The 13,463-nt window shown below is 44.2% G+C and overlaps 1 protein-coding gene across 3 annotated transcripts in view; it reads left to right on the top strand.

Annotated features, from left to right (window-relative positions):
* The window catches only part of DOP1B (DOP1 leucine zipper like protein B), a 1,145,257-nt gene that overhangs the window by 531,583 nt on the left and 600,211 nt on the right, over positions 1–13,463 (top strand). For all 3 annotated transcript variants that reach the window (XM_069636119.1, XM_069636117.1, XM_069636118.1), the window contains exon 11: positions 1,761–1,880. In XM_069636119.1, coding sequence (XP_069492220.1) covers positions 1,761–1,880 — 120 coding nt within the window. The remainder of the gene's footprint in view (positions 1–1,760; positions 1,881–13,463) is intronic.

The raw sequence follows: 13,463 nt of genomic DNA, 5'->3' as shown, positions 1-13,463 counted from the left end.
GCTATTTGCTACTTTAAAGTGAAAAGCTTCTCTTACCCTGCGAATATGCGATCTGACCTCAGAAGCCAGTCAGGTCATGATAACCATCTGGAACTACTGGATCCAGCATGCATTGTAAGTTGCATCATTCATGCTCCACAAGAGTCTGCATCATTATGTAAGTTCTCTCCTCCCTCCTCTAATTCTGAGGAGCTTTGGAAGGAACTACCTAGTGATTCTAAGGTGCAAGGTGTACCCCAGCTAATTTTAAATCCTGTTGACAATTCAATTCCGGCCAGGCTGGTAAATGCGGATATGGTTTTTTTCACTTTCTTTAAATCCTGCGGCTTGTGCTAAAAATGTTTAAAAAAAACAGCAGTTCTCAAAACCCCACGATCAACCTCTGTCTTTTCCCCTATCGCAGGCCAACGATTTTTGTCAAGTCAGTAGCTACTAGCACGGAACTTAAATCTGTGGCTTCAGTAAGAGGTACGACGATGCTTGACCCCTCGTCTATGAAGGTACATAACATCCCTGTTGGGCATAAAGACCTCACAGATCTGAGTATTATCGAGTTCGCTGATCAAGCCTTGGGAAATAACGCCCCCCTTTTCAAGGTTAGCGGTCCAGGATTTGTGAGTCCGTGTTGGCTTTTTAAAAAATTAATACTATTGAAAATCTTGACGTTTTCTCTTATATCGTCAAAGTACAATCTGAGATGAATACTTGAGATGAGCCAATAAAAAGCCCTGGTTTTGTAGAAAAAACATGCAGTTTGTCTGGGTGCACAACGAAAGGTGGTACATGTCATTCACAAAGTTAATAGTAGCATTTCCATGGAACCTCCGACACTGGAGTGTGCAGAGAACATTGGCAGTTGAAAGGATTAAGGATAATCGAACCATAAAGTAGTGGCTACATATCGGTTGACGTAAAATCAAAGTGAACTGTCAGATATGATTGGGGATTGGGGGGGGGCGGAGGGGAAGTACAGTAAAAAAAAGCATGAGTAATAAAGTGAAGTGAATTAACACATAGTGTAAATAGAGAGGTCCCCATAGAATCGGCCCCAGCATTTTTCTCAACTTTGCTGCGTGTGTGTGTAACAACTTAGAACAAATCTGATCCATTCAAAAAATCCTGTCCATGGCCATGTTTTGTTGGCAGAGTTGCCCAAATACACTTGTGTTGTGTGGCTGTCACAGTAGTGGTGATGGTCACCAAAGCAGGATGCCTACCCAGATAAATAAAAGGGCACCCTAAAGCCTCACAACACTACTAAGTAACTCTTAATGCTTCATGTACCTTAACACATACATTGATTCCCCAGAAGCCCTGCATTGTAGATCTTTGCATCATTACCCGTCTTTACCCAAAAAGTGGCACAACCAAATGTTCTCTCCTCATGTTGATATGCTATCCGAATAGGACCTGTCCACATGTTTTAGTATATCCAACTAATAGTACATTCAATTATTGACCAAAAACAAATTGATTTTTCAGTTTTCTAGTTTGGCGAGCCAATGCCATCAACACATTTCCCATTTCTTCAAAACTCTGCAGTACATAATCTGTGAATATACATATTTGAGCTAAGATCGATAGGAAGACTGAACAATTAGCGCAACTGTGCTTAAATTCATTAAAGGCTTTGTAGATGTTTGACTTGTGTTCTGTGCAGAAGAATGTGTTTCCCCTTTTGCGATAAAGACTGAAGTACTGACCACTCTTAGTCTACCAGCTGATGTTCACTTTTAACATACCATTTTCTACCTCTTTAGTTCCATCAAGGAAAACAAGACTGCCTCTGAGATCATTAAAACAGCCAACATGTTGATCACTGCCTTAAGCACAGAGTTCCTGTGGGATTACATGACGAGATGCTTTGAGGACTCTTTCAGGTAAACGTGCTAGTTAATGCGATTTCCTTTTTAATTCTGTTTTTTTTTCTTCTTATTTTCTTATGCTGGTATATAAAAAAAAAACAATGGTGTAAGGTTTGTTGTGTTTAAGCCATTTCACAGAAATATATTTTAAAAGAAAAAAACAGTTTTGCGAGTTGTGTGAAAAATGTCTATTTGAGTAATGCAGAATGTTAATGTTTCTTTTACTTGTTCTGATGATACTTTTTATTTTCTTTATTCCAATGTTTTTTAGTCCATGCCAACAGCACAATATTTGAGGTTAGACTTAGTCCATATGGTTAACCCAACCTTAAAACTAAACTAGCTGTCAAAGTGGTACTAAACCATAATCACATAGGTGCCATTGAATTCCACAGTCATTGTACAGCAATTCTCATATGCGTATACATTTATCTCATGGGCATACATTGTTCGTGTTATCACCAGATAGACCTTCATCTTACACAACCAGAGTTTCCATGCATGAGCATTATTTTGAATAAGGTAAGTCTTTAGGTCATTCCATATAGCCTTGTGTCACCTGCTCATAGATACAATCCTAGCATAATTGGATTCCTGTTCTTCACTAAATTCTGTGGGAATTCTATCATTAATCAAGCTTTGCCACTGGGACTATAGATCTGGCCACTACAACAGCCATACATAGAAAATGCCTTTTACCATCAGTAAATCACATGAACACACCAAAATACCCCTATTCGCATACGGATGGGCATTTCCTCCCTGGTTATGCTCATATTGCGTATGGGTGGGCATTTCCTCCCTTGTTATACCATTATGCTCATATTGCGTATGGGTGGGCATTTCCTCCCTTGTTATACCATTATGCTCATAACCAAAACCTGCTGATTCCTCGACAATACCAGAGGACATGCATATAATCTGCCTGGTGTTCCCACATCGCTGGCGTTTGCATTTAATCTCTTTGGCGTATGGAAACATTGGTGCAAACATTTAAAATTGATCCATTTGAATGCGTAGCTAAAAGACACCCATTTTGTCCAGCCTTATTCCCCTTTTAGTTTAATAGTTGTGTTTTGAGTATTTTCGCAATCTAGAAAGTGCAAAAACGGCCCTCTCTTTTCTCCAAGTGTTTACCATTTTAAAGTGCCAAGATTATATTAAACCTGAGGCTGGGGAGACAGGATTGGTCAAACCCATCGCAACAGGTGATGTAGGGTGTTTGTATGATGTGGTCCATATATGTGCCTTCATAATATGCAAAAGTCTATGTTACAGAAAGACAGTTAAAGCATTCACCTATCCACATCCTTGCAGTTGTTACAAAGATAACACCATTCGATTTATGTAGCGGTCACCCAAATTATGAATGCCCAAAAGTTTAAAGGGATCCCAGAACAGTTTTTCAAATGTGATAACTACACCTATGTGTCAAATGTGAGCATTTGTGCTTATCCGTAAAACACTATGCAACAAAATGTGCATGCCCCACAATAAAATGCATTGTACTATCAGATACAGAAAGTCCCCCCTGTTCAAATGCTCTTGTAACAGTTATTTAAGCACAGGCCATCACCCACCATCACCAGCTAATGCCATTGCCCCTCCTCTAAGGCATGGACTCTTTAATGCATTGCAGCAACGTCACCCACATCAGCTTCAAGCCCATCAACACCCACTCACTATCCACAACACTGATGTTGAACCTCGCCAGCGTCCGCTCAGCTATCACCATGCAGCAGACATCGCCATGCTCATCACTACACACATCCTTGACACCATCGTCATCACTGAGACCTGGCTGACACCCACCTCCACCCACATCCTAGATGTCCTTGTCCGAGACGGGTACAGTATCCAATTTAGAGACATGTCGAACAAGACGGTGGAGGCCTTGCAGTCATCCACAACACCTCATGGCCCTGCACCAGACATGAAGTCGACACTTCCCACTCTCTCTGAAGGACACAGTCACCTTCCATCTCAACTACAGACCACCTAAACCCAACACCGCCTTCATCAGAGACTTCACCGGCCTGGTCACCACCATGTCCCACATGCACGCCAACAAACATCTTCCTAGGCGACTTCAACCAACCAGGCAACAAGGCCAGCAAACCGATGAAGAAAGCTCTCTCCTCTGCCTTCTTGACACCCTCAGCCTCACACAGCACACAAAAGACCCAACGCATGAGAAAGGTAACATCCTCGACCTAATTTTCATTGCACTGCCTTCCCATCACTACAGCTGTCCTCTCCTGCTTGACTGGTCTGACCACCTGGTTGTGCCTTTCAACATCCTGCACACCACCCCAGTCAAGCACTCATGCCAGAAACCCATCAGACAGACCTCCAGGTCCTTCAAGAACTTCCCGGTGGACACCCTCACAGAAAGCCTCACCAACCTCCACCTCACATGGACCGAACACCCCCAACTGAACCTGCGAGGCTCTACTGGAAGCACTCCACGCCACCCTCCCAGCCTCCATCGACCGACACATGCCTCGTAAACAAAGCACCTGCTTACCGAAACCATCAGCACCCTGATCCACACAATAACTCGACCTCAACAAAAGAGTCATCAGGAAACCAGAGAAAACCTTGCGCCGCTAAAGGACTGCATCTGACCTGGTGATCCTCAAGAAACTCGGAGCAACTCACCGACAACTACTCAACACAGCCAAGGCCTCCTACTATCAGAACACCATTACAGAAGCTGACAACAAAAGCAGAGCTCTCTTCAAAGAAATCAAGTGCTGCGTCAACCCACTACCCGACCCTGCCATACCACGCCATTGAACAATCTACCGCCATCAACACCTTCTTCGACCGACAAAATCATCAAGATTCACCAGCACATAGACACCAGCTATGCATTCACAGACCCACCTTATATCCCTCCTTGTGAAATATCCACATCCTGGACAACATTCAAGACACTCTCTACAGAGCACCTGGTGGAAATCGTGGCTGCCCTCCGAGCCACATCGTATATCCTCCCAGCATCCATCCCCAAGACCCTCCCTGCAGGAGCTCTCCTTCCATACCTGGAATTCAACCACTCCCTAACTCAAGGCACCTTCCCATTGACCCTAAAGACAGGACAAATCCTCTCTCTACTAAAGAAGTCTACTCTGGATCTGACAACCTAGGTAATTATTGCCCCAGCAGCATGGCGACGGCAACCATACATGTGGTAGACTCCCTCAACATCCTTGATGATGGCCAACCGTGCCCCCTGGTTCTACTCAGCCTCCTGGTCACTTTCGACACAGTAGACCACCAGGCGCTCACGGATACCCCACATCGGCGCATGGGGGATCAGCGACCTGGTACTACGATGGGTCAAGTCCTACCTTGCCAACCGCCTGCAGTTTGTTTAGATGGACTACTCTAAATCGCCAATGCTATCAGTCACCTGTGGAGTCCAGCAGGGTTCCATCCTGTCCTCAGTGATCTTCAAGCTATACATGGAGCTGCTGGGAGCCCTCCTAGTCACACACAACATCCACTAATACGCTAACGACACACAGCTATACGTCCAAGATAGACTCCATCAAGGGCATCCACAGGCTCAAAACCTGCCTGTCGCTGATCCAGTCTTGGATGTCCAGTGCATACTTGAAGCTCAACCCCTCCAAGACCGAATTCTTACTCCTCACCAACAACACTGAACACCCAGACATACAGGCCTGGCTATCAACCATGAACTGTGAGGGCTTCACACCTGAGATCACCTCCTGCGCCAGGTCTCTCGAGTTGCACATCAAAAAACACCACTGAATTGCATGTTTGCAGGTCAAGGGGAGGATTAACCTGCAGCAGAAAGCTGGAGGTGAATCTTCCACATTTCCCAAAAAAAATTGGGAGAATTACCACACAGTATTACCGCTCACAGTAAATCCACCAAAATTCTCCATGGAGTTATATGGACTCCACAAATGGGGATTTACACCACCATACCACCAATCGTATTCCTGTGGTAATGCCATGGCACCGAGTGGCGGTATCTGTAAACAATTTTGATAGTAAATAATCGGATTTACTGTCAAACTTGTAATGCAATAGTAATTGGGGAACAATAACTTTCTTTGCAAGAGCGGTGTGGGCCATTACTGAAAGAGGCTATCCTATCCAATATATAACTTTTTCTTCCATTGCTTCCAGGACATTCATTTAATTTCCACAGTGCACTTTATACTTGTCAGTTAAATTCTCCTTTCCAGGATATATGGGATATACAACCTCCTTCCATGCGTTTTTAAGCATATAAGTCAGAGGAGTTCTGTGGCCAAATATAGGAACAAGGCCAAAGGCACAGTTCCTTTTTGTAAGGCTCCGAAACTAAGAGGTGACTTTCAATATCCTTTAAACGTATTTTAAGGGCTATTTTATTTTTTGTAATACATGGCCATAGACTGTGTGGTAAGTTGGACTCAGAAGGTGGGCAAGAGAGCATGGTTCAACCATGACTTTTATTTAAATAAATAAGGTGCTCTACTCTTTCCCTATCTCGAAGGTGCAGCTCGGCCCCAGCTAACAAAAGAAAAGAAGAATAACTGGTGCTTGTCAGCAAGTCTTACAAAACTAACAGTCCTCTGCTCCAAAAGCCTAATTTAAGTGCTGACCCCTAAAATAAATATAAAAAGACTAACACGAAATACACCAGAACAGGTCTTCTACAGTTTTCCTTCCTCAGTGGCTCAAATTGTGATTGGCTTCTGACCCCCACCCAATTGTCCATCTATAGATTTCCAGGCCTTTCGCCTGGCTGGAAAGTTCAAAGTTCTGATAAGAATGTCTGTTGGGTATTTCTGGTTTTCGTGTATAGCAGTCGTTTACTTTACCACCGGGATGGTGAGTCCCCCACTCTTAGATATGGTTTCTTTCAGTCGACCTTGCATTCGTGTGTCTCTTGACCTATCTTGGAGTCGCTTGCTTTCACGCTGCCAATGGTGCATTTGCTTCCCTCCCCGCCGTGGGGATTTGTATGGGCAATACAGAGAGTACACCATATAGAGGCATATACATTTCAAGAAGTCTAGGGGCTATTTCTTGAGCAAACTCTTAATAAAATGTAATCTGGAGGGCATCTAATCCTGGGGCTTTACCATTTAGTTATGCTTGTATCACTTAGATTTCATCTACAGTAGGCAATTCATGCTAAATTGTCCCCTGGTCCCGACCTAACCGACCGAGGGAAGTTTGGTAGAGAAATAGAGTAATTTGTATACCTAAGGTTTCAAGTTTAGAAGTGTATAGGTGTTTACAATCTATCTCAGATATGTTCTTTTTGTTATTCCTTGTAAGGTGCCCTACTCCATCTTCTTCATCTTTATAATGTTATTGCCCCTTTCCCTAGGAGTTGACCTTGCTATAGTAAAAACAGGAATCTTCCTCAACATTTCATTTAGCCTCAGTGGGCAATCAAGGAACTGTATTTCCCCATTACCACCTTCTTGAAATCTATTCTGGGCCATGTGAATTACTGTTTGTGGAACCACCCTGTGCCTTTTTGCATTCAAGCTCCTTCAGAGTATCCTAGTCTGTGTCTTACATATGGCTCTGAGAAATCTATTTCTATGGTGGCTTTAAAATTAGTCTGGGATACCATAATATAGTCTGCCCTAGATTGCGACGCCAGTACAGAAGTGCAATGTATATTAGCTAGCATCAGGGTGGCTCACATGTCATGCATCATTTAGTGCAGAATACTTTCATATGTGCATTCCCCCTGACCACTACTTTAGGAAGAGACCATTGTCAGCTTCCCTGTCTTCCTATTTCTAATGAAAAGGCACAGTTGAAAGAACCTGCCCATAAACTGTATTCCTGTAAAGATTAGCCATTGTTTCATCTACAAAAACAAGATTAGGAGTGTGTACACTTACAAATGACAGATTGCTACCATCTACATGTTTTGTGATATTGTGTATTCTCTACAAAAGGTTCCTTCTCATCAATGTTCATTGATTCCGGCTTCCCCAGGATTCTGATATTATTCCTAAGTGAACAGCCTTTACTATTTGAATTTTTTCCTATCACTTTAAGATCCATCTGAAAATTGTGCACATTAGTCTAGATTTTTACTGCTTGGATCTCGGTATCACTTATCCATTGTTCTGCCGTCTCCATCTTGCCACATAGTTTTCAAACTTGGGCATTGGATATCTGTACTATAGAGTCCATGAACTAAAAACCACAACACACGAACATGCTGTGTAGTCTTCATGGACTCAAGTGACATCTAGTGGCATCACCCATTGGCCTTGTCCAGCAGAGACTGGTGGCGATGATGTGCCAAAGGCAGGAAACCTTTCTTGGTTGGAGGCTTGCACAAATTGATGTTTCATACTTTGTGCATAGCCATTCATCCTGGCTTGATTTCTGTGGTTGCCCACACATATTCTTCACTGTTGTACTTATTTGGGGTCAAAGCGTGGAACGTTGCGCTTCATTGGTATTTTTTGTGACTCACAGTGGTATTTGGCAAATCCCCAAGGGGTGGAAGGGCTCCACCTTTTGCTATGGCACTCTATGCCTCTAGAATATGCTGTAAGTTATGTAAACTGACATATAGTAGTTAACCAGTAGATATATTCCTGTTATGTTGGCTTCATATCTGCGAGCCGATTCCATAATCAGCACTCTGTCATTATACATGTGCGCAATCCCTATTCAATCCACCGAAATAACCTGGGAATGAGCTCAGAGGTAAATTGTTTTCGATTAGAGCTTCTACTCCTTAATATAGGTATTGCAAACTTGCCATGATCCACTATCAAACCAACAGACGTCCAAGCCACACTGGAGAACACTGGCCAACCAAATTCCATTGCAGTGATACCACTGCCTCAGTCCAAACTCTGTTCTTTGGCTGAGCCCAGTTATCCACTGTCGCTAGCACTGGGAAAAAAGTGGTTCCAAATTCCAGTCTGCTCTGTTGCACCCCCCTACTCTGCGTTTTTTTTCTCATCTGGAGTCTCGCGCACTACTCCCGAAACCCAGCCTTCAACACAGCAGCACCCTTCGACTGCCTACCACTCACAACTCCAGAGAGAAGAGCTGAGCTATGCCCAATCTCCGATTCACATGGGGAACCCGGCGTTCATACTATGCACCTGCCCGTATTGCACAGGACCACACATTTATTAGCAAGCAGGTCCAGGCACAGGTGTGGCAGTACTCTGTGTGGTTGCAGGACTCGGCAGGCAGGCGCAGCTCTTTCAACAAACTCGCCGCTTCCTCGTATTCACCAGACTTACAGCATTTGTCTCCGCCGTTAGGCAGGATTGTATGCAGTACCCTTTGGGTGCACTACAAAACCTTGACCGCCTGGCAATAAGGACCCAACCTTTGGTATAAGTCTGAACTACACAGGTTGGTAGCGTGGTCAAGCTTATCTCAAGAGGGGTCAATGTGAGCAGTAATATTGTGACAGTGTTTCACAATAGTTATCCAAATAAACACTTCGACTCAAGGTTTCTTGATAAAACAATTACTAATTTGTTTCACAGTCAGTTGTATAAACCTTCTTCAGAAGGGAGCAATATATATGTAACACTTAAAATACAGCCCGAAACACACTCTTAGTTTCTCTAAATCAGATAATACCCATTGGGGATGGCACACACACTTCACACACCCTCAGGTCACTTAAATAGTTAGGACACTGTGGACATTGATTTATCACTAGTACATTTAGACCAATACTGAGTTTGGTGTCAAAGATACAATAGAGGAGAAAACAAAGGTTAACAAATGATTCATAAACTGGTAAGTACTTTTAAAACTTTCCAATGTTCAGTAAATTAACCCTTTCCTGGGGTAAGGGTAAACTGCAGAGTCAGAGGTAAGAAGATCTTCTTTGCAGGTAGGTAAAAAGTCTTGCACAATGTTTGTAGGAAATAGAACACTTGAAGAGCCACAAGCTGAGAGCCTTGGGAAGGGGCAAAGCTTTAGCAACTCTGCCAGGTAACCAAGACAGGTCTCAACTGGGAGCAAGTAAGGCCACAGAACAAGAGGTAAGTTCTCTTAGACTTTACAGTACCTCTGGTTAGAAGAAATGGTTCCATCTGGCTTTTGGTCCTGTGCAGCTCTGCAGATCAAGTTGTTCCTGAGCCTCAGTCGTGGGGACAAGAGGGAGGACGTCAGGGGACTGCTGCTCTGCAATGGGACGGTCAGCAGCAGCAATGGGCAAACTTCAATTCAGCGGTCCTTCGGTGTTTCAGCTCCTTGCGTCTGACCGCAAATAGCAACACTACGGTTCTCGGATAGCACTTCAGACTTTCCTTGCTATTGGGGTCCAGCAATCTGTTGAGGTGGCTCAAGCTTGGTCAGTCCTGCATCAGGGAAGTCTGGAGGATCTTCCTCACACTCGGGTCCAACCTAAAAGCAACGCACAAATCTGGTGTTCCTCTCCCTGTCTCTTCAGTTCCAGCAGCAACTGCAGTGGCAATGCAACCAGCTTCAAGAGGATGTCCAAATGGGCTTACTTTGGAGTTGATTGGTCCCACCAACTCAAAGGGAGAAGTCGTCCTTGCAGGGCTTCTCTAGTCGAGGCAAATTCGGAGCTTGAGCACAGCAGCAGGGTTTCACCGGGCAAACCAACGGTCCAGAAGTTGCAGCAGGCGTCTCTTCCAATTTCTTCTTCGGATTCCTTCGTCCAGTGGTCGACTCTGCCTTCCAAGCCAAAAAGCCCCGCCTTTTATGCAGGTTTCTCCCATTCATTCCAGCCTAGCTGTCAATCACACAGCAGGGTGGCTGTCCTTGCCGGACAGCCAGCCAGCCAATCACCTGGAACAAACGGGATTAAGCACAGGGGGTTTTGGGCACCTCCCTCACTTCCTGCCAGACATACTGGAGCCAGAGGCGGGCTACACTTGTGCATCCCGCCGAAGACAAAACGAACAAAGAGACCAAACCTGGTTTGGCACGCAGAGTAAATCTCAAGAAGGACCCAACAGAAAATGACGAAAAAAGACCTGGGCCATTTTGACGAAATGGGTATCCATGAGTGCCTTACTGTGTCTGGGAACGCAGCCCGTGGTAAAAACACAAAATGGTAGTAAAAAGTAAACCACTGCCACCAGCCATTTATTGTAGAAGGGGTAACATAAAAATGTTACATGAGAAACTAGACAAAGGGGATACTAAGTAACCCCTCCAGCACCCTATTGTAAGATAGCGTGTGCTGGGTCTAGAAAGTTACAAAATTTAAGTAAAGTCAATTTCACTTCACTGCTTCTGGAAATAGTAGTTTCACCAAGAGAAGCTATTTAAACCTTTGGGAAATCTGAGAGACCTCACTGTGCCACTGCACTGAAGGTGCTGCGACACACAATGTAAAGATGATGCCTATGGAGTTTGTCAGACTCCAAAGTTAGAAAAGAACACAGAAATTAAATCACATTAAAATTATATGAGATAAAAAGTCCTAAAGTCCCGCAAAAGAGCTGGGGGTGTCTAAGGTAGAAGGGAATTAGCACATTTCTGAGAATTCTCCTTAACACCCCATCTCCTCCTTAGGATAACATTGAGAGCAAGTCTCTTTTTATCCTTCCATTCCACTGCATTTTGGTCGTCAAACCTGGGTTGCACCATCTAAAAGATAAGAACGCATTTTACTTACCTAGTAACTTTGCTGCATTTCTTCTTTTGAACAATCACCAACACAAAGTCACTTACCGGCTACAGATACATTCTGGGGAGAAGCATTGTGGCTCCTGTGACATTTGGGCACAAGGCCCCATTCTTCTTAGGGATTGCACTGTTAAAGATGGGAAATATCACTTGTGACTTGGTTCCATCTTTACTGCATCACGTCACTGTTTTATTGATTTAAGTCAATAAATGCATTTTAAGAACCTATGGTGACTTTATATTTGTTTGTTATTGAGTGTTGTGCGATATTATCACCTGCTTGTTTAATTTTTGTGTGTTTAAGGCAAGAATAAATATATGTAGTTTTATACATTCCTGTCTCCATTGAATTATTGTGTGCTTCACTGTGTGGACTAATTGTTTACCCCTGATCCCACTAACACTCTCCCTGAGAATAGCCTTGGCTGCTCTCCACATTTACCTGATTGGGTTTTGGCTAACCTCTGACTTCCCCTGTTCACTATAACTAGGGTGGCCGCCTAAAATCGGTCCACCAGGCCAGATTCTAGAAATCCATCTTAACAAACGTGTCCCCTGCTGTCTGAGTTCTTACCTTTGGTCTACCCACAGGGCTGGACATTAGGATTGGGTAAGCAGGAGCTACCACTGAGGAATGAGGAGCTAGTACATAACGTTATGCAAATCTAACTTCCACATAAAATGCAAACATAATTGTATCCATTATTTATGAGCCATTATGCTTTAAATGTGATTTAGATGTGTCAGAATGTTTATTTATAGATTGTCCCAAATTTAAAGGGTTACATTTACATAGTTGCGTTTTAGTCTGCATCTGTTGGCCTGTGAAGCCACAAGTAGCTCCTGGTCATTGTTGGATTTAAGCTAATCGTGGTTCCCCTGAGTGCAGGCTCGCTCACTCCCTTAGGGACTTTCTAACTTTCTCTACTCTCAACTTGGGTAAGTGTTCTGATAGGCACCAGGTTGTGCCTTGCAATTGCTCAATCACTATGTAAGATGTTTCTAGTTCCACACATGCCAACTTTCACCTTACCAATCTTCGCTACCGACTTACTCTCCCCTGTCTCCTCCCACCAACATTCTGTCCTTCTGATGTTTCACTCCACATCCCTGCCTTGACCCTTTGATCTTCAATATTTTTCCTTCTCTCATTCTACTGTTACTTTAATCCTATTCTCCTCCCACTTCAACTACGTTCACTTGGACGCCTCTCCTCTCACCACTATTGCTCTCCCATCACCACTACTACTATCCTCTCACCACTACTACTCCCTTCCTTCCACTCCACTACACAAACACCCTCCTTTCACCCAATATCATTCACTTCACAGTCACTCTCTAGCCTAGCTCCTACTCACTTGCCACCGAGGCAAGCACACTCCCTCTGCAGTACCATTGCATGAATGCCCTGTCCGCTTTCAATAAACTCTTCCACACTCCACTGCTCCTTCCTTCTTCCTGCTGGTTTCTTGGTCTTCCTCCACTCCAATGCTGACCTCAGTCGTTGTAGCCACCCCTTCCTTTTTCCTTTTTCTTCCTTATTTTCCCCCTCCTCTCTCTGTGATAGGTTGTTTGCTCCTGACCAACTTAATCTTCTTACTTCTCCAGGGCCTCTTCAGGTAAGGCTGAACAATTTCAAAAGGGGCATAAGCCCCACCCCCTTGTCCCACAAGGACTTGTGTCTGGGTTGCAATGTGGTAGACCGCTCATGTGGATTCCTTTTTCTCCGTGCTGCAGCTCCCCATGTGTTGCAGCAAACATCGACTGTCCCCGGTGGCCCATTTGAGTCGCGGGTATGGTCACAAGTCTGTTAGGCACCGCCCCTGTTCTGCCAAGTGTCCCCTCAGTGTGTGGGCCCCAGCCGCTACAGCTCTGCAATGGAGCTCTGGGTTTGGCATGCTTTTGGGTGCTGCGGCTTCCTGCGTCCCCGCTGCTGTTACCCCTTGGTGGCCCGGT

Source organism: Ambystoma mexicanum, chromosome 7p (genome assembly GCF_040938575.1).
Source record: "Ambystoma mexicanum isolate Mex_15411 chromosome 7p, UKY_AmexF1_1, whole genome shotgun sequence".
In the NCBI taxonomy this organism is placed as follows: Eukaryota; Metazoa; Chordata; class Amphibia; order Caudata; family Ambystomatidae; genus Ambystoma; species Ambystoma mexicanum.
This window is presented reverse-complemented; position numbering and strand designations above follow the sequence as displayed.